General features: G+C 37.7%; 1 protein-coding gene across 2 annotated transcripts; it reads right to left on the bottom strand.

Annotated features, from left to right (window-relative positions):
• Positions 1–6,236: 6,236 nt before the first annotated feature.
• c3h2orf49 (chromosome 3 C2orf49 homolog) lies at positions 6,237–21,490 on the bottom strand. 2 transcript variants are annotated; one of them, XM_059964388.1, is made up of 4 exons: positions 21,333–21,490; positions 19,710–19,879; positions 16,785–17,157; positions 6,237–9,265 (listed from the first exon to the last, which is right to left on the bottom strand). In XM_059964388.1, exons 1-4 carry the CDS (start codon positions 21,426–21,428, stop codon positions 9,209–9,211), a joined length of 696 nt encoding a protein of 231 aa, XP_059820371.1. In that variant the 5' UTR covers positions 21,429–21,490; the 3' UTR covers positions 6,237–9,208. The 2 variants fall into 2 exon arrangements, with proteins under 2 accessions (XP_059820371.1, XP_059820370.1); XM_059964387.1 differs by lacking the exon at positions 6,237–9,265 and having other exon boundaries at positions 16,519–17,157.
• Positions 21,491–21,547: the final 57 nt, after the last annotated feature.

Here is a 21,547-nt window from a genome sequence, read left to right on the forward strand (position 1 = left end):
ATGTAGTTCACCACATGTGTTACACTTTCTTATGGCTGCATAATCTAGATGTGGCAGTGACTATTTGCTGGAGGTAATGACCATGGTCCATCAGTGTCTCAAATCTCTGACATCTGCTGCAGATTTGTAGAGAATCCTTCATCCACAATGCAGTCAGCTAGGTGACAATATTATCCAGGTCAGCAAATTACACTTTCTACTATGTAAAACTGTTTAATCATGAAGGACAATTAGTCTTTAATTCCCCATTAGATGTTCCAGTTAACTTAATTCTCAAATTGTCACATGTCCAGACTATCACACAGCTTTGACAATATTATATCACTTGCTATTGGAAAGCAGAAAAGAATCTGACTTTCTATGCCAGTGGTGCTGAACATAGCCCATATGGCTCCCCAGGGGTCCATGCTGGATTTCACAAGGGCCAGATTTATAAAACAAGAAACAACGGGGGGAGAGAGGGGCAGCTAGAGGGGGAACACTGGAGTTTCTGAAGGGGCCATGATAACTTTATTGTTTGAATGAAATATTACTAAAATATACTGTATAAATAAAAAAAGAAATGCATATAAGTAATTCAATTGATACCCGGAATGAAATGAATGGGAAAATATGCTAGATGATGCAAATGAGGTAGCAAAACAACTTAGCCCGAGGGTAGGGGAGATGTCGTTACCTCTGCTCCTGCTTGACCACCACAAACCACCTTTCACACCCTGCAGAGTGGCCTGCTGATCCCCGCTCCACACCCACCCCCAAATCATAGCAAGTGGGCGTGACCCAGCAGGATACCCTGCAGCTGGTGATTAGGATTTAGATAATTACATGTTAATGGCAACCATCGACACCTAATTTCAACTGAAAGACTGTCAGAAGTCACCAGGATTTCCATATCAAAACCTTGTCAGAAAGGGATTAATATGGAGGGCCTGGCATGGCCCGTGTTGTAGTCATCTCATTAAAATGGTTAGGAGTATCACTAACAAACCGAAGGTTGGGCGGGGATGTCTGTAGCAAGGTCGGTCAGCGAGTATATAGCAGGAAGCTGTTTCTGTTTGCCTTCCACTGACCCATGCGTGGTGAAGTACTTATAAAAAGTGACATGAAGGCTGCAGTAACCACAGTGGGTTTATCTACCAGAACCGTCTAAACAGCAGAGGGGCGAGAACGCATGAAGTCTACTACTTCATCACCATCTACCACTACAACTTCCCCGATTCAGTACTTAGCATATTTGGAAAGGAAGTTCAATCTACTTTTCTTGGTGAGTACATGCACTTTATTGCCACATAGAATTTGCATACTAAAGATAATAACAACTTAAGAAATATCTGCCTAAAAAATAAACAGTTTTTAAAAATACTGCTTAAAAAGCTAGTTTTATTTTGCGGTATATTCAATACCGTTCCTTTTTTACGTAATTCCTCAATGTTTACTATTTTTCTATAGGGCTTACTTACACAATTGCACTTCTGTTACTATGTTTATGTATATATATTTATGTGTGTAGGGACATGCTCACATATTTAATTATTTTTCTTTTTTCATAGTAGATGGCTACTGTGGCAAAGAAAAAAAAATGTCAGCAATATTCCATTGAGTATCTTGCCCATGGTTTTATTCCATCCCCACTGGACAAAAGGAAGCCAAATGCATCTAATTTGTATGACACCTTCAAATGAAAGCATACAGCTATGTAAACTGAGGAAGAACTTGAAGACACTGCATAAGGGCAAAGACAAGACACTGGATTACTTTAAAAAAAGTGATAATTTTAAGAGATACAAAGGTTTACGTGCATCCCACGGGATTTCAAACTTCATTGCAAAAGCAGGTAAGCCTCATAATATTAGTGAACCGGTGATTCTCCCTGCACTTTCTGTTGTAATTTCTACTGTCATGAAACTATTCAAGCCATCCATCCCCTTGAGCAACTCATCAGAATCTAGGTGTATTGATGAAATGCCAGATGATGTGGAAAAACAACTAGTTGCACAACAGCAAGTTAAGAAGTTTGCCCTGCAAATCAATGAAAGCACATTACGTGATAATGAACCCCTTCTGATGGTATGTGTTAGGTTGTTGAATGATGATCAGGCCAATGAGGAAATCCTTTTTGCCAGAAAGCTTAAGTCATCCCAAAGATGAATATTTTCGAAGAAGTCAATAGCTACTGTATTTCTTGAAAAACGATACTCTGCTTGAAAATGTAATGGCTCATGTAACTGATTGTGCTGCTTCGATGGTAGAAAGATAGAGAATTAATTGCTTATTTAAAAAATGCTGTGCCTAACTTTTATTTTGCATATAGCGTGTCAGCCATCGTCAGCATTTGGTTGCAAAAAAATATGAGGAGGACGCTAGCATGAGCACCCTCCAACCCTACTGCTGTAATAATGGCTGTCAACTTAATCGACTCAAGTGCACTCCAAGATAGTCTTTTTCAACAACTTTGTGAGGAAAACAAAGAAGATTTTGAATGGCTACCGATAAATAAAAAGGTCATTGTCTATGTCAATTTGTTGCACTTTGGGATGATATTGTAGCATTTCTAAGTGATAAGCAGTTTGGTGAACAAATTGTTGCTGCTAAGCAGACCTGTTTTAGCTGTCAGATATATCTGAAAACCTGAATTTATTGAACCAACAGAGCAGGGAAAAAAACTGCATTCTCTTATCATGCGAAGAGACTATTACCGCTTTCCTTGGAAAATTCAAACTCTTCATCAGCCATATTGGACGTCACGGGTTTATGCACTTTGTTTCACAGGCCATTTAAAAACAGAATTACAAGATGATGATCTGCTTGTACATGTTAGATCATTTGAAAAGACTGATTCTGAATTCTGGTTCAGAGCCCTGATGGAGATGCACATTCTAGAGTGGGTGGTGTTAACTCCACATTGCAGCTCAGTAAGACATTACTGCAGAGTGATACAACAGCTCAAACCATATTCAAATACAAGCAAAATTTCTGGATAAATAGTGATATTCAAAATAAGTTTCCACAGCTCTGGGAGAAAGCAAAATTGTTTTTATTGGATGTCCCACCTCTTATCTAGTCAAATGTGGTTTAAGTCGAGCTCTTCACCTGCTATCAAAAGCTCATAACTGCCTTGATGTGGTGTAGGTGATCTTCGATTATCTTTAACAATATTCAAAAATTCTCAAGTTAATATCAGTCGCAAGGATCTCACCAGATGTACAAAGTAACAATATTAATTGCTTTCTCATTGCTGGTAGGAAGACTATTATATTTATGAAATATAAAATGAAGTTCCCCTTTTCGGAGCTTTAAGCTAGTTTTTTTTAGACCTGTAACATGTATGCCTATAACTGTTAAAACATAAATATTGACTGTATATTAGAATATTTAGTGTAGTTGACAAAAACAAAACTTTAGCAACTTGTGGAGGGTTGGGCCACCCAGAGATGCATTAAATTCACAAGTGGGCCACCAGCAGGAAAAGGTTGAGAACCACTATTCTATGCAATGCATATGGCATCTAGTGGTGAAACTTGAACATTACAGCACTTTTCTGGATTAATGTCTGTCCAGCCCAGTACACTCATTAACTTTTTTATTACGAGTTTCATTATACTGTTACAAATGAAAATTATCAGTTGTCCACAGACCATGTCCTAAGTCACAAAACTCTGATTGAATGCTGCTGAAATGTACGGTAGGTATGTGTCAGGCATTGAAGAACTTTACTCTGACTCGGTTTTTGTATTGACAAGTTACTTGTAGATGTCACTGTTAGTAGATATTCTCCTTTGGAGAATGATGAGATGACACAAGAATGTTGAAGAGGAGGAGGCCATATCAAGGCAGGGTGGTCAGGAGGCTCTCTTCCTGTGCAAAACAACATAAACCATTTCCACATGGGATTTTTTTTGTTATATGGTGATAGTTATCCATTCTTCAGCCCATTATATTCATGTCAACTATCAACACCAATTACTCTAATTCTATACTAATTTTTTTTTATTCTCCCCACATTTTCATCACCCTTTCCCCTCCCAAACTCTACCATTCGTTTTCAGAACAGAGGCAATTTATGGAGGCCAAAAAGCCTTTGGAAGTACCCATCTCTAGGGTGTGGATAGAAATCAAGAGGAAAATTAGGAGTGCACAGGTGGACCTTGCAAACTGCACCCAAACAGCACCCCAAATATGGAATGAACACAGTCACTGTGCAGCCCAGGTTGTTGGGATTCTCTGCAGGGATGTCGTTCTTAAAAAAAAAACTAATTCCCTTAGCCCCAGCCTTTAAAATAGGACAAAGTCTGCTTTGCAAGTGAACGTTTATGTGTCAGCATCCTTTAATAGTTTGCCATTCACTGTTACATTAGCAAAGTCACTCATGCAACTTATTTAAAGTGAGATGACTGCATTTAATTTTCCTTTAGCGGAGAGCAACAAGCAGAAGGAGCATGCAGAATCATGAGGATTTCAAGTGTCCTGGTGGGGATGCACATCACTTATACATACTGCATGCTTAAGAGATGTGTGACAGTCAAAAGATTTTATTTCTAACTGGTTCATGAATGTGCACAGCGACCTGCCAACTATAATGATGCCATCATGCTGTAACAGCCTATTCAGCCATCTGGACTTGAATCACCATTATCAATCAAAAGGTATCAACTAGAAGAAAAGATAAGCTGATCATGTGGCTCTGTTGCCTGAATAGAGCATTACAATGGATGCATACTGCCGCAACAGTGACAGAGCAAACCATGGGCATTCTGAGAAAAATAGTCTGCTCTAGCTGGACTGCTGAAGATGCCTGTACTACTTGATCTGATCTGAACATTTATGGAGATTTTCAGCGTAACACAGCATGCCATCACCAGTCCTTGCCACCAGCTATACAGTACGTAGTTACAGAGTAGGTCGAGGGAAAAAGGGGAAGATTAAGAACTGAGTAATCGATTCAAACAGCCTCTTTATGCCCAGTTATCCCATGTCTATTCTTCCAGATGATATTCAACTAATCATCTGTAAGTGTTCCCTTGGTGTAATGTCACATTTCCAGTTTTTATACTTCAACATTGCTACTTCAGTGATTGCAACAGCTGCTGGAAGACTTGACTTCAATGTAGGATTTTGAAGATGGGTCCTATAAGGCTACTGTTTGAAGTGCACCATTTCATGAGCTCTAGCAATTTATATTGGCTAATTGACAAACACTGATAGCATGTCTTCAGTAGAATCAATTGCTGTCAACCTGTAACAGAGCAGATACATGTTACACATGGATATTGACATTCCTCTTGGGCAGGGTCACAGAAATACTGTTAGAGGATGGATTATTGGACTGTTTAAACCCTTCAAGTCCCAAAGGTGATTACAGCACATTGTCAGCACTCCGAGCAGTGCAAACTCTAATTTTCCAATGCAATTCTCACACTTCTGCATATTCCAAAATTAAAACTTTTTAGAAATTAAAAATGTGTCTGTGAGCTTCAAGAGCAGTTCACCTAGTTTATTGGCTAAATTAGTATATTAATTAATGCAGGTCCTGTAAAATATTTGAATTGAAATTTTGAAAGGCATTTTATTTCTTGGCTTGCCTGAACCCGTGAAATGATCAGCTGCTACAAGATTTGTATGTGTAGCTGAAAATTACTTCCATTAATTTCCTCATGTGAGAATATACAAAAACTTGGAAAACCTTACTGATTTAGGTACAAATCTTTTGGGTGAATATTCCATTGTGTAATACAATGATTAATCAAAGGTTGGATGAATATATTGTATTGCAAGTTAGTCAAGCATATTGTAGTCCTTTAAGTATTATCTCCACGCACAAAAGGAAGACTGGTTCTTGCATGATTTTGATTTTGAAAACAGAAGTGTATTCTTAGCATGTAATGCAACTGACCTGTACCTGACTAGTGAATAAGCCAAGTCCCCTAGCTATGTGTCATTGGAACATGTACCTTCTTAGAGCACAGTGTTTCACTGGGTGGCCCAGAGGTCCATTCTGAACATAAGGGATAGGATTGCTCTATCATTTGGCAGAATCCTAATTCCAGCCATTGATCATATTGAATACTTGTAAAAGTCTTTTAGCATTCAGAGCAAAATCAAAATACAGCTGCAGAATCAGGTTTATTGTCAGACTTGAATGTTTCTTTGCGGCAGCAGTGATGTCTAAACCAATCGTGTATAAACTGGTGGATGCTGTCAATTATACTTATCTTGTAAGGAAACAAACCGAGCAAATCTTAAAGATTAAGATAATTTATTTTACAACAGCCAAAAAAAAAATCTAAAACCCAACATACGATTAACTTCACTGTATTACTGCTTAACAAAATAATTGTATGTACAGATGTAATAGAGTTCCAGGTTTGGAAATCCGGCCTCATTTTGACAAAGATTTTAGCTTTATTTTGAATATATATTGACAGCAGTGTGTGAGTCAAAGAACTAGAGGTGGGATGCAGAGGATGACTCCCAGCATATAAAATATTCAGCAGTAAATAAAGTCAATTTTTTTTCAGGAAACACTGATTTTTTTTTTAAAAAAAGGAAACAGAAACTGCAACAACATCTGCCAATAAAAGCAGGGCAAATTCAACAATGCAGATTGGGCAACTTAATCACATAGAAAGTATGCGTGAAATATCAACCTTAGTTACCGATAATCATAGCACCAAGCTTGATTGAGAGGGAATTATCTAACTGGTTAGTAATGTCACAATGACTCTAACTTCAGTTTAAAATAAAACTAGAAGACAAGATAGAGGAGCAGAATTAGACTATTTGGCCCATTGAGTCTGTTTCTCTAGTTCATCATGGCTGATCCATCTCCAACCCCCTCAGCCCCAATCTCCTGCCTTCTCCCCATATATCTTCATGAATCTTCAGAACAATGTCCTCAACTTTGCCCAATAACTTGGCCTGCAGATCTGCAGAACATTCCTCTATGCACAATTATGATGCACTTAATGCAGAAAGTCAATTATAGAAGTTGCATATTAACTTGATGCTTAAAAATTAATTTGTTCACAAATTTAATCCTTCCCTGAATAAAATGCATGGTGAGAATTTCATGATGCTATAAATGCAGATGGGTATAGTAATAATTTACACCAAGTTTACCTCAAATGCATTTTGCAGTCTGTAAAGTGCTTGGTGGTATGCTGAGTTCATGGAAGAAAGAATATGAATCCAGGATCTTTCTTCAGAGAATACAGTCAAAGGTTCTTGGATAATTGACTACTAGTGTGACAGATAATTGGAGTCCAGTGCTATGCAGAACCTGATTTTGGGATTGGTTCCACTTGGGTGGTTTCTTAAATCATGCAGATGGCCTCAGCACTGCATCAAATAAAAGGTTGTGTGAAAAACTTCAAATATGGTGGTTTTTATATCCTACGTATATGTTCTTAGCACATTGGAGTGATAATGTATGCTCATACATATCCATGTATGCTCATAACATATATACATGTTAGATATATATAGTATATATAGTATATATCTAATCCCATTTTGAGATAGTAATGGAGAGGTCCATTCCACTACTGATTAAATTGCATGTCTAACTATGCATATTATAACAGTGGAATACCGGGAGGATTACTTCAATTTTAATCATATTTTCTGATAGAACTAGCTGAACAAAGTAGTAGAAGAAGCAGACTGCAAGGATCTTAAATGTTGTTTTTCTGCCTTGATGAATCCTGTCTGATTCTGGTCCAGCTTGTATGGATAAACATCTCCTTTTTCTTTGATTTGATACAAAAAAATCAACTTCTAGCAATATCAGCTTAATTTGTCTTATTGTGTTATTGCATCATATCTGATTTGACATATTTACAAATTTTCTCAGAGCATTAGAACAATCATTCCCAGACATGGAAGTAGCACATAGTTGTCATCGGTATTTGTTTCAGAGGCATAAGGCACGTTGCTGAGGCAGTTGCTGTAGTATATTTGATGTGGCAGTGCTTGATGCCAATTCTGGGACACTGGCAAGATAAGCTGTTTCATATTCTGAACTATTACTATCAAGCATGCTGAAGAACACAACAATTCAATAAAATATAACAAAAAATACCACAAGTACAGTACTACTTACCTAAAAAGGCATCTAATCATAACGGAGTATTTCATTTGCACTTTAAAGTTTCTTATTGGATAGCCATTACTGTATAATCAATATGTCTTGTTCATTAGTGCCTCACTAACATGATGGCAAAGTATCTTAACATGTTTGGTTCTACATTAGGATACAATATAATCATATATCACATGACTAAAAATTCTTTATCTCCATTTTTTCAATGGCAAACTTGAACAAGAAAAAATATTTATTCAGAATTAAGGCTGTTAGTATCCAGGACTGTTAGTTTAAACGCTTAATAAGAACCCAGAAAATGCAGACAGAAAAACACATAATAATTTGACCAAAAAAAGGCTTCAATATATTAAGAATTTTCTAATATTCATGTGCATGTGAATACAATGTACATTCAGAAATGAATTAGCCTTAAGTTTTATTTACAATTTATGTTGACAATAGTGCCTTTTCATAAATCAATAGATAGCAACAAGATCGTTTCCAGCAGAATAGGGAAGTTCATGAAAAACTGCCTGTTCTCAATGGATTTATTCTTATGTATGTTGGTTATTTCCATTTCTGCTCAACAGAACCAAGAACTTTTATGTTTTACTTAGGCTTTGGTTTGTAACATAACATGTTTATGGAGTTTATTCTGTAAACTAATCTGTGTTCATATGGAAAAACTGTATAAAATTAACAAAACCCTGAATTCAATACATTAAAATTTTACACCTACTGCTTATGCAGTTAAATATATACCTAATAATCTAGGCAGTACTTGTGCATAAGGTGATGTACCACAACTGATTTGCAACATGATATATCTGCATTCTATTCAAAAATTATTGGAACCTTTCACCAACAAGAAAGCTCAATCACAAATTCCATTAATATACAGAATTATACAAATTGGACTACAGCACAAAATTGCTTAGAGGAGGATGAAATCTATTAGTTGGGCTACTTTACTGAACCAAAGTTGATCCTATGATCTTTTTAAAAATAGTATGAGTGCATCATTTCCCATTCATTTACAAGACCACCATTTCCAAGGTGCTTGTTGGCTGTGCCTAGATCATAAATTTAAATAAAACACCTTCCCTGGAATATTAGGACTGATGGATTTTAAGGCCAAGTAATATGTTGAATCTTTCTCTTTGGCTCTGTGGATCTTAATTCCCCCTGTGGGCAAAAACAAAACATTATTTGCAGTACTTATGCATTCAGTGCATAACAGTGATAATGTAGTTAAATTATCTTTAACCAGAAACTAAAATATCCGATCATATTGCACATTTAAACTTATCTATGTGTTTTCAAATATTTTTTTTCATATCCGTTTACAACAGAGGAGGTCATCATTTGGTCCATTGAGCCCATGTCAGATTAGTCCTATCAATCCATTCACTTTCCCATTTAATTCCCTATGATATTATCTTGATCACATGCCCATTAACTCTCCCTACATGCTATTTATTCTTGTGCCTATAATTGCATATTTTTAGTATCCAATTACCAATCAACCAACATTCCTTTAGCAAGTGGGAGGAAAGTAGAGTACCTGAGGAAACTCATAATGAGAATGTGTAAACTCTGTACAGATTGGACTGGAAGTCAGAATTAAACTTTATAACACTGTACTGCTCTTGCTATGAATATTTCATTAGTACATAGCTACGTACCAGTATAAGTGTGAACTTCTCCAGTTCTCTACATAAGCCCATGCATTTCCCGAGAGCTCCAATATCCTCCCACATCATAGATGTGCAGGATACTTGGCCACTTACATGGTCTGAGGATACATCCACAAGTGAAATGAGGGGAGAATAAAATGGGATAATGTGAATGAGTGCCTGATGATCAGCACAGATTCAATGGGCCAAAGGACATTTTTCTCTGTTTTGTGCCTGTGAGAACATATGTCTGCAGTTAAATGATTAGAATATGAATATTGACTGCCCATTTTAAACACTAGGTTCTGCAGATACAGGAAGTACTGAGCAACACACACAGAATGCTGGAGGGACTCAGCATCAGGCAGCATCTATGGAGGGGAATCAACAGTTGATGTTTTGGGCTGAGAGCTTTCATCAGAACTGTAAGCAGAGGCCAGAATAAGAAAGTGGGGGGAGGAGAAGTACAATCTGGCAGGTGATATGGCCTGATGCTTCCATGATGAGGTCAAATTCAGCCGTCGGATGGCATGAATGTTGATTTCTCTTTTCTGGTAATTACTCCCACTTCCCTTCTCTTTTTTTCCGTTCCCTATTGTGATTGCCCTCCCTTCTCCTCAATTGCCTATCAGCACTCTCTAGTTGCCCCCCCACCCTGCTCCCCATTCCTTCACGGTCCACTGTCTTCTCCTACTGGACTCCTCCTTTTTCAGCCCTTTACCTCTTCCTCCTATCACTTCCCAGCTTCTTACTCCATCACCCATCCTTCACCCACTTACCTTCCCCCTCACCTGGTCTCATCTATTACCTCGTACTCCTTCACCTCCCCTCAACTTATTCTTGCTCCTGCCCCTTCTTGATACAGGATCTCAGCCTGAAAGTGCCACTCTTTACTTCCTTCCACAAGTGCTGCCTGACTTGCTGAGATTTGGTTGAGGTACAAATAAGAGGAAAATCCTCTTAGGTCATACATCTCACATGCCTCACCCTTGTGCTGTCCACCACCTGCACTCTCCTTGCCAAAACAAATTAAAAAAGGGCGAGTTCCATGACAAAACACAGTGATTACAGCTTGGAAGGAGATTGCTAGCTTAACAAGTTTGTAATAGCTTCTAACTTCTGGTTTCCAGCTAGAACCAGAAGTTCCCCTCACTTCCCTATATGCAAATTATTTTGGAAACTGTGCTAGGAAGAGCAATAAAAGTAATCACAGACTCAGTCAATTTTTTTTTACAACTGATTCCTTCTCCATGCAGAATTGCTGGGAAGACAAGAGTGCAGATGTTGAAATCTAGAGTAACACACACGATGCTGGAGGTCAGGCAGCATCTACGGAGAAAAACAATGGTTCCTTCATATGGAGTGATCGGATTTGAGCTGTGTGAACCAAGGAATTCCTCCAACATCTTGTGTGTTGTGCCAGAAATGGTAGAAATTTGGAATGCTGCTGCAGGTTTCAGATGATCACTGTTCATCTTTATTAGATCCACACTGTCCAGTTAGAAATAACATCCCATTATCGCCATTATATAACTAATGTAAGCTGTAAGGTCTTATTAATATTCTCATTTACATTACAATGTTAAAGTACTGTAAAGTGTTACATTTCTGGACCACTGAAACTTTATTCAGTAACAGAATCCCGAAAAGCCAGTCTTGGAGAAAGTGTAAAGGATGGATTGGTGAACACCAATGTAATAGCTACTTTAAGACTAGGGAAGCACAGAAGCAGACTAACCATATCCTTTCATTACAATAAGTTGACTGCCCAGAAATTCAACCCACTGGATGTATTAAACACTTTATATAATAGCGATAATGTTACACTTTTCCTCCAAAATTCAGTTACAATTGTTATTCAGTGGAACAAAGTTTTTAAGTTAGAATAAAACACTCATTGCTTCTATATAATGTATTTAAGGCTACTGACTTGAAGTCTTTTGGAGTTTTTAAGAATTCCACCATAAAGCTGAAACTACTTTATCTGAATTTGGGCAGTAGCAAGAACTGAAGTAACATAATAGAGGAGTGCTTTAAGAATCCTGTGGAGGAAGAAATTCATACCTAAACTCTTTGAGGGCAATAGATATTTCAGACCAAAGGACCTCCACTTTCCTTTTAAGGTCATGTTCCTTTGAAGCTTGCAGTATTATGTCATTAGGGTATTGAAGAGAATAAAGATAAAAAGCTTACACAAGTAGAAATACATTGAGAAGTGCACAAACAGTGGATGAAATGAATTTATAACTTCAACTTTTGGTTTTCTCTTAGGTAATACAATTTTAAATGAGTGAAAATGACTCACAGAAAATACGGAATTGTTTGCCAGTTATCAGAGATTGCCATTTCCTTATTAAGTATATGAATTTATACTTGATAGCTTTTAAAATGCTCATTTTAATATTTACGCACTCAAAATAGCCAGCTAATTTTTCAAAGGTCTGCAAACACACACCATTAGCAGAATCCACCAATAAATTCAGCAGGGAATATGGCCTTGGGCTCTCTTCCAACACAATATAGTTTGTAAATTAGTGAATAGTGCTGAATAAATGTGATTAGTAATGAATCTAATTGATGTTTAAAATTGTGATCATTTATGTTAATTGCTGGCTCTCACCAAGGGAGCATACTGTTTCCTAGCCAATGAAAATCAACTCCAGAGATCAGATTGCATTAGTAAGGAAGATGCAATTTTTAAAATATAAAACATTAGGTAGACATCAGAAGTACAGGTGTCCCCCGCTTTATGCCACTTCGCCTTTACAAAAGAGCTACATTAGTAACCGTTTTTTCGCATTACAAAGAGGATTTTCGCTTTTTCAAAAATTTTTCTCATATAAATTAATGGTCCTTCACTTTATACTATTTCGGCTTAAGAAACGTTTCATAGGAACGCTCTACCTTTAATAAAGGGGGGGGGGGCACACCTGTAATATAATGTTGAAGTCTTTAAGAGTATGCAATAGAATGATGCCATGAATGAGGAAACTAAGATAAGCAGGAGGACTAGAAGTTAGAATTGTCTTTAAAGTATGTTAAGGATTTAATAGGTGGAAGAAGAACCCCATGCCATTAGTAGGGCTGGTAGCCAAATAACTAATGAAGAAACATTCATTCATGCACTGAGTCATGAGCTGTTTAAAAGACAATGGAAAAGATTCAGAATCTAATTGTTAGTGAACTGCAGATATAGATGAAAAGGGAAAAATAACTAAGGCTATGTGATCACAGAAGGACTAACCCGACAGAGAGGACATAGGAGATTCTGTATGCTGGAATCTGGAGTCATACACAAAGTGCTGAAGGAGAATGTCAGGCAGCTGACTAATTAACTGCTGCAAAGAACCAGAATGGCATGTGTATGAAGGCCTTTTCCCATACATTAAGATTCTATGATGGGTAAGGTTCCCCAAGAGTCTGTACTAGACCTCAGTTTTATACTGTACAATGTTTGACAATCAGCTTTTACATTAGCACTTTTAACACCATAGATTTCTTTCCATTTTACAGGAACATTTAGAGCAGATAAGAGCTCCACATTCAAGCTTTTGGTTAAGAAAAGTAGTAAGGTGTGGGTAAAAGCTTTAAGAAGGAAGCTGCACTTTGCACAATACTCTAATCTTTAGTGGAATGAGTAAAACAGCTGATGAGATGATTGGAGTTAACATGAAGGAAGAAAATTATCCCCAAGTTGAAACATGACACTAAGCTAGTTGAGAACAAGTAATTGGTTGCAAACAAACCTAAATTAAGTGGGCAAATGGAGTTGAATATGGGGAAACATGAGCTAAACAATTAATTCCGAATTAAATTAAAACAGGAATATTCTCTTCGCCTGGAGTTACAATAAAACTAACCTGACAAATGAATCTTTGTGCCCATTTACATGTTTGAATATAGATAGAGAAGAAACAAAACAGCAATGGAATGATAATTAAGAGGGAATTAAAAAAGTACATACTTGGGATGTTTAAGACCCCTGTCTGGAAGACAGTGTCAATTTTATGCTTTGCACCTCAAAAATATGAGACAAGTTTAGGATGAGGTACAGTGCAGACCCTCTGAGATTCTCTTCATAGTTTTAAAGAGTTAAAATTACAAGGGGAAGTTACAATAGTTTATCTTGTATTCTGAAGCTTAGAAGCTCCAGTACTGAGCCATGGAAGATATTTAAAAATCACAGATTTCCTCCATGGAACAATCTGCAATGTTAGAGATCAGCTACCAAGGGCAATAAACTTTTTTTTTGCATTTAGTAAATGTTTTTACACAAATGAAATGTAAATAAAGATTGTAAAATCCAACGTGCGGTGGAAGACCTTGCCACAATCTGCTTCAATGTTGACAATCTTGAGCTTGAGTCATCTGTTTTGTACATATGATCACAATCCAGTCCATCAGTGGTTCCCTTAAGGTACGTGCATAGTTGGCTGCATGTTGAAATTTTGCTTAATTTACTTTCTCAGTCAAGCTCTATCACAAATCTCTTACGTTTTGAAGTATGAGGTATGTCTCACTGAAGTGTATAAAAATGTTGTTTCGCCTGGCTGGGTCATCTAAAACTAAGGGTCACTGCCTCAAGCCATGTTAAGCCATTCAGGACAGAGGTGAGAAGTAACTTCTTCACCCAAAGGATAATGAATCTTTAGAATGGTCTTTGAAATGGCAGATGCCAATGGAGCTTCAGTTACCTAAAACAATGACTAATGGTGAATCAAGGCATACGAGTTGGTGAAGAAAGTGGAACTAAAGTAAAAGATTAAGCTATATATATATATATATATATATAGAATGATAGAAATGACATTTTATAAACATACATAGATACATCAAGTTCAAATTTTACAAGCTCTCAAGCCATCATCTTCTAACATGGAATTACTGTTGCTTGTCCTGCCCATGAATGCAGAAGTTTAAATAGAATTTTATAACCCTACATCTTAGGAATGGGATAACAGGATGTGGTGTTCAACATCTTTACTGCTCAGCTTCCCTTTCTTGTGTTAATGAGGATCATAAGAAAATGAGAAAATTGTCAATGACGTAACCGTCTCTCAGTTCAAAGAGCAAAAGAGGATCCATCAGGAAGATAAAGGAACACATGAGTACAAGTCTCAAGCAAATTTTAAACTGTGGTCGTGGTTTGGCTTTGTATACCACTCTCTGGCTGGAAGCTGGCATACGAAATTCCCTAACTCTGCATTTGTGCCCAGCACAAGAACTTTTGACAGAAGTATATTAATGCTCACATTTGTGATTAGATTTATTATTTTAAGAATCAAAGAGACCTTGCTAGCTCAATTAGGAATTAACCATTATGTTACAATATTTTTCTCTTCTCCAGAGGAAAAATGGATAAAACAAGTAACAACATGCAGAATTTAAATCAAAGTTGTAAAACAGGAGGTCTGGGATTTGTGGAATGGGTGCCGGATATAGTTCAGTTAACAGTACAGATCTTGGTCTAGAGGCTAAGCAATGCCTGATGAAGTTTTAGCATTATATGACATTAACTTCAAGGCAAGCTCACATAATGTTGTGAAACTAGACTCTAATGATATTTCAGAATGTACAATGTTGCAACTATGATTTTGTAATCCTTTTGAAATGTTAACCTTTTCCTCTCACAATAATTAGCAAGGAAAGGTGAAAGAAATGTATGCTTACTTTCTCTTTCCAAAATAAAGGGCTACACATAGTATCCTGATTGGCATTATTTATTTATAGAACGACAGTGCAGAACAGGCCCTTCAAGCCACACCGCCCAGCAACCCCTGAGTTAACCCAAGCCTCATCATGGGGCAATTTAAAACAACCAATTAACCTACCAAATGGTTCATCTTTGGACTGTGGGAGGAAACCTGATCACCCAGAGGAAACCCACACAGTCACAGGGAGAACGTACAAGCTCCTTTTAGGCAGTAGGAGGAACTGAACCCTGGTCACCAGTACTGTAAAGCATTGTGCTAACTACTACACTACTGTGCTGCCCTGAATTATGCAGATTAGAGCAAAAATTTGACACTTTACCGAAAAACAATGGCATCCAGGGAACAACAGAGTTATGCACAGGAGTTTCTGCAGATGCTGGAAATCCAAGACAACATACATAAACTGCTGGAGGAACTGAGCTGGACATGCAGCATCCATGGAGTGTCAAATGCTACAGAGCGAAGGCAGGAGAATGGGTTTGAGGGGGACATTAAAGCAGTCATGATAGAATAGTGGAGCAGACTTGACAGGCCCAATATCCTAATTCTGCTCCTATACCTTATAGTCTAAACAGTCAATGTTTCAGCCCAAGAGCTTTCATTAGGACAAGAGTTATAATTTGTTTGTAAAAAGTCAATGGCAGCAAATACCGGCAGTCAGAACCAAAAGCAAAAAAACAGCTATGACAGGTAGCATCGATGACCTTGGACTTGAAATATTTCCTCTTATTTTTTCCTTCCATAGATGTGGACTGACCTCCTTCCAGGAAGATGATTTTATTGTAGATTTCATGATTCGGTAGTTTTTAAAATCATTACTAGCTCTGAGGTAAACATCTGTCATAAACATTAACTGCTTCTCCATTCTCAGATGTTGCTTGACCTTCTAAGACCTCCAGCATGTTCTTTGTTTTGTTAAGATTTATAACATACTGACTAGTGAATGCAGTGAAAATTGATGCAATCTTAAGGAAATATTGGCTTGTATACCAATTTTTAGCTAGGTAGTAAATATAATCACTCACAAAAAACAAACAAAAACTGTAAATCCATATTTGATTATGTTTATTGGACCAAATGCACTAACTTGAAGCATCAGGACATTACTATTTCATATGATTTCAATTAAGCAAAAAGACTGGGTCTAATGTCACTCTACAATACGACCTGTTCTTCAGCACAAGGCTCACCAGTGTCATTCATTTCCATCCATACAAAAAGATACATTGCAATTACAGATGTGCAAAAGAAATTTTACATTATAACTGCATTTTCTTTAAGGTCTGACTGAAAGCGGTAAATCTTAAAACTTACTGGTGGATCTCCCTCTCCATCTTTTGGAAGAGCTCGTTTTAGTTTTATGGGATTGGTGCCTCCAGGAGATGGTGGGCACGGCAAAGGTGAAGTTTTCAAAGGCATGTCACCTCCATGTTTCATGGTAGCCATACCATTAGTAGATACGGCACCTCGAACTGGATTTTTGACTGCATTATTATCAGTCAGAATGTGTGTGTCAGTCGGTTGTACAGGAAGTTTATTAGTGGGACGCATGTCAGCAGTCCCTGCAGGCAGACGTTTGACTTGATCGGCCATTCCATTTTCATTCCTTTTAATTTTTATTTTTGTGCTTGTAGAGTTGCCATCAAACACAATGAGAGGTCTTTTTCTTGAAGCCTCTGATGTTGGTCTGCAAAGTAAAAGAATTCCATTGAATACTTTATTTAAAAATGACCAAAATAGAATATGATGCAATATATGGGCAAAATACTCGGAGACAGAGACAAGGCTCATGGGGAATTGTCACAAATTGAGCTCAAGTAATGGGTTGCTAGATACAGAAAATGCAAAGGTCTTAAGGACCACGCTGGAAGGATATTCCATATTTCTCTTGACTGTGGTGGTAACAGCCAGGTTGGTGTTAATGCAAGGTGGGAAATGAAGAACTTCTTCAAATGAGCTGGCTTCCTCATGCAAGGAATAGGAATGGCATTCAACTCAATAAACAATGAAGAATAAGAGGGCAAATGTATCATAGATAGTGCAGTACTAAGAAATTGTTTAAACAAAAATACAATTTTAAATCATTGTTTCTTTATGATACGGATTCACCCCAATGAGAACCGCTGAGTGCATAAGTGAGATCCAAATATGAAACTAATAGAAATAAACACATCCCGCATACATTTAGTCAAGACAAAATATTTTGCTCTTCAGAGTGGTCCAGTGATGCTGCACCTATCTCACAGTTCCATAGATAAAGATTAGCTTAATTTGTCACAGGTACATCAGAACATACACTGAAATGTGTTGTTATGCCAATGACTGGGTTTGATTTTATCTGTGGTGCTCTTTGTATGGAGTATGAATATGGGTTTTTCCTGGGCATTTTAGCTTCTTTCATTATTTCAAATTCATGCTTGTTATTGGATTAGTTTCCACTCTAAATGACTCCTCTTGTAGATAGATGGATGTTTAATGAAGAGGTAAGAGAGGATAGGTTACAAGAGATTGCCTGAGAGCCAGCACCAAATGGTGTTGCTTTATGTCACATGGAGAAACTACGAGAGAAGGCCATTTCTATTCTGGCTAAATGGTAGCATGACATCATGGAAGTAGTGTATGCACTAAATAAAATGTTCAGAACAAGCAACAAAAATAAAAGTCCAAAAATTTGATCAAATCATTGATAGAAAACACTGCTCCACAGATACTGGCTGTCTTGCAGAGTCGGGTTTTTGCTGATTTTATTGGCATAATTCCTCTCAAATACTAAAAATCTTCTATGTACAAAAAAATGTCAATAAATAAATTCAATCTAAAAATAACTCCAGATGGTTTATAACTTTCAGTATTACATCAATTTTCTTTTATTTACTCAAATATTTATGCAACTACATTAAAAACATTTTTAACTAAACTGTACGTAGCAGAAGCAGCTAGATCAGAGGTATAAAGCAATCTGGCTGACCACTGTTGTTGAAAATCACAATGATTTTTGACAGATTATATCATTAGTCCAATCATGCAAACCCAAGAAATTGCTTGTTCATATTAAGCTTGGTTTATTGGCCTTAAGCTGTCTGGATTCTTCCCACTGCTGGCCGAACTATCACCAGCACCCTCCATCAATTAAATATGTCAACAGTAATTAGCATGAATTAACAGGAGCTCTTATAATTTCCAATTTCACGAAGCGAAATACACATACACAAAAATCAGGATAGACCATTAAGCCTTTTTGCTATTCAAAAAAGATTACGACTCATCAATTCCTTCCAGCCAGAAATCTAATAATGTTATGTTGAGTGCAATCAGTGGGGCAGAGTTGCCAAAGTCTGGGGGGGGAGGGGGGTGAAGACCACCTGATTATTTACTTGTTTCAGACCCAAGCTTCCTTAGACAGAAACATCCTCCTTGCAAAGCACACACTTTTGTACTTTTCAATTCAGTCACTTCTCATTCTTCTAATCTCAGAGTAAGATCTTGTATGTTACAGCTTGCTAAGGCAGGAACTAGGCTAGTAAATCTTTGCTGCACTCTACTGTTAAAGTAAAGAAACCAAAATTTTACTCAATATTTCAAATGCATTTTCACCAACTCCTGATATAATTGGGGTACTACATCTTTGCTACTGTGCTTATATCATTTACCTTGCTCTAAACTTGTTCAATGTCCTGCATGAAAATCAAAATATACCACATCCACTGGCTTTCCCTGATTTACTCTACGAGAATAGGTCTTCAAAGAACTCCAATCATTTAAAGACGACCTGCCTTTCATAAATCAAAGTGGAGTCTACTCAGTTTTAGTTATTTTCCAAATGATGTTACAACTTTTATCATATATTCCAACATTCTTTCTATCAATATGCCAGTCACTTTTGCACTCTCTCCATATCCTTTCTTATTTAGTAGGGTTACATTTGGAACCTTTCAATTTGCATATAACCAATACAGCACGGAAACAGGCCACCTCAGCCCTTCTAATCCGTGCCAACGCTTACACTCACCTAGTTCCACTGGCCTGCACTCAGCCCATAACCCTCCATTCCTTTCCTGTCCATTTACCTATCCAATTTTACTTTAAATGACAATACCAAACCTGCCTCTACCACTGCCTCTGCATGAAGTGTTTCAGAATCTATAGAATTTTGGACTAGGGTAACCAGAGCTTCCATCATTTCTACAGCATTAATAATATACATTTTTGACTTTAACACGCAAAACAGAAATTACTTGCCTTTCACTCTGAGCCACACTAATGGTCTGTTGTTCTCTTTTCTCAGCCATCTTTCTTCCCCATCTATTCTTGGGTGGCTCTCTTTGTGGCAATGGAATGACATGCTGAATGTATACTTCGACAATCCGATCCTTCTCTGAAGCATGCAGGTTTGCTGTGGCTATTTCCCTCTGGAAAGAAAAAAAAACATCTGTGATAACAGTGTGCTGCACATATTAATTTGTGAGATACAACAAAGGAACAAAAAGCTTACTTTTGGAAATGTGCTCCTGTTCACACAACTTTTGAAATGAGCTGCTGCTCCAAACACCAGTAAAAATATTGGTTTATTTTCACTTTATTAATTCACTGAATATCAGCACTGCTGAAATAATGAAAGTTCAGTTGCAAATAATGCCAGCTTCTCAGCTACCTGCATGACTAGTCTTCTGTCTGAAATTAACTTAAGGCTGACTCAGTTATAGCAACCACCACCACAGAAATCACCAGCAAGACCTGCTCACACTGCTAACTCTGTCTGAATCATTTCCAAATCACGTCCACTTCATTCCCTCATTCAATTCAGTGATAGATTCTGAACTGCGGGGGCACCAGAATTGACCACTGTAGTATTCCCAAAGTTGTAGCCACCAAATCAGATGATGACCATTTATGTCTACACTATTGCTACCTCAGCTAACTTCCTTTGTTTATTACAAGTGGGTTACAACAGAAGTTTCACCTGCCATGTTTGGATTCACCCATGACAAGAAGTACCCCACTCCATTCCAATCTTTGTCTTCGGCTACTTATACTGCTCCCAAATCCCACCTAACCTCAGAAACATACAGCACAGGAACAAACCCTTCAATTCACATTGGCACAAATCATGATGCAATCCAACTAATCCTAACTGCCTGCAGCCTGTATCCCTCTATTCCTTTCCTACTCATATGTCTAAATGCCTCTTAAACATTGATATCACATCTTCTTTTACCATCTCCCCCGTTTCACATTATAGCTACCTAACACTATTCAAGCCAAACTTGCTCACGTATTTCCTTTAAAAATTCCCCCTCGCTCCTGAAAGCAATGCTTTCTCATATTTGATATTTCCACTCTAGCACAATGACAATCTATATTGTCCATAGATTTATATATTTTCTAGCAGGTGACTCCTCTGCATCCGACACACCAGAGAAAATATTTCAATTGTCCACTATCTTCGCAATCCAGGCAATATTCTGGCGAACCTTTGAATCTACCTCTCCATCCTTCCTTCAATAAACTGTCCAGGAATGAATTAAGTCCTTGAAGTGTTTTATACAACTGGTTTCTGAACAAAAAGGCAAGCATGATATATACTTTCTTTATCACTTTCAGGGAGCAAAAGGCTTGTTTGGCAAGATCTTCATCTTTGTGCTCCCCCACCTCCCCAAGTTCAACATCTCACACTCGCCCAGAGTTAACGTCATCTACCTTTTCCCTGTCCACAGATATGCCTTCAAAAAGTCGCTCGGCCTCACTGGAGATGTTTCTGCGCATTTCCAATAGCCCTGTTCTGCCCTACATGAATTCCCAACAAGTCTCCACAAACAACCAATGGTATTCAGTTAAGAAGCGCTCTGCATCTCTCCAACTCACCTGCTCCAAGAGCTGCAGGAGAAACTCCCCAGTCAAAAGCTCAGGATGTAGCAACAAATTAGAATCAAAACCAGCCATCCCTTCTCCCACCGCCATCTTCAGCAGCTCCCACAAACAAATGCTCCAGTGCCCCCACGTGACCGCTTTTCCACCAATCGCAGCGCCGCCAAACGCACAAATCGTCGAAAACACCAACGGACACGGCAGGAGTTGCG

The sequence above is a fragment of the Hypanus sabinus genome, chromosome 3 (genome assembly GCF_030144855.1).
Source record: "Hypanus sabinus isolate sHypSab1 chromosome 3, sHypSab1.hap1, whole genome shotgun sequence".
In the NCBI taxonomy this organism is placed as follows: Eukaryota; Metazoa; Chordata; class Chondrichthyes; order Myliobatiformes; family Dasyatidae; genus Hypanus; species Hypanus sabinus.

Coding starts and splice junctions, on each gene's coding strand:
- c3h2orf49 (XM_059964387.1), bottom strand. CDS start 21,428: ATGGCGGTGGGAGAAGGGATGGCTGGTTTTGATTCTAATTTGTTGCTA. Junction 19,880..21,332: donor TCCTGCAGCTCTTGGAGCAG/GTGAGTTGGAGA, acceptor TTTTCTTTCCAG/AGGGAAATAGCCACAGCAAA. Junction 17,158..19,709: donor AGTGTGGCTCAGAGTGAAAG/GCAAGTAATTTC, acceptor TTTACTTTGCAG/ACCAACATCAGAGGCTTCAA.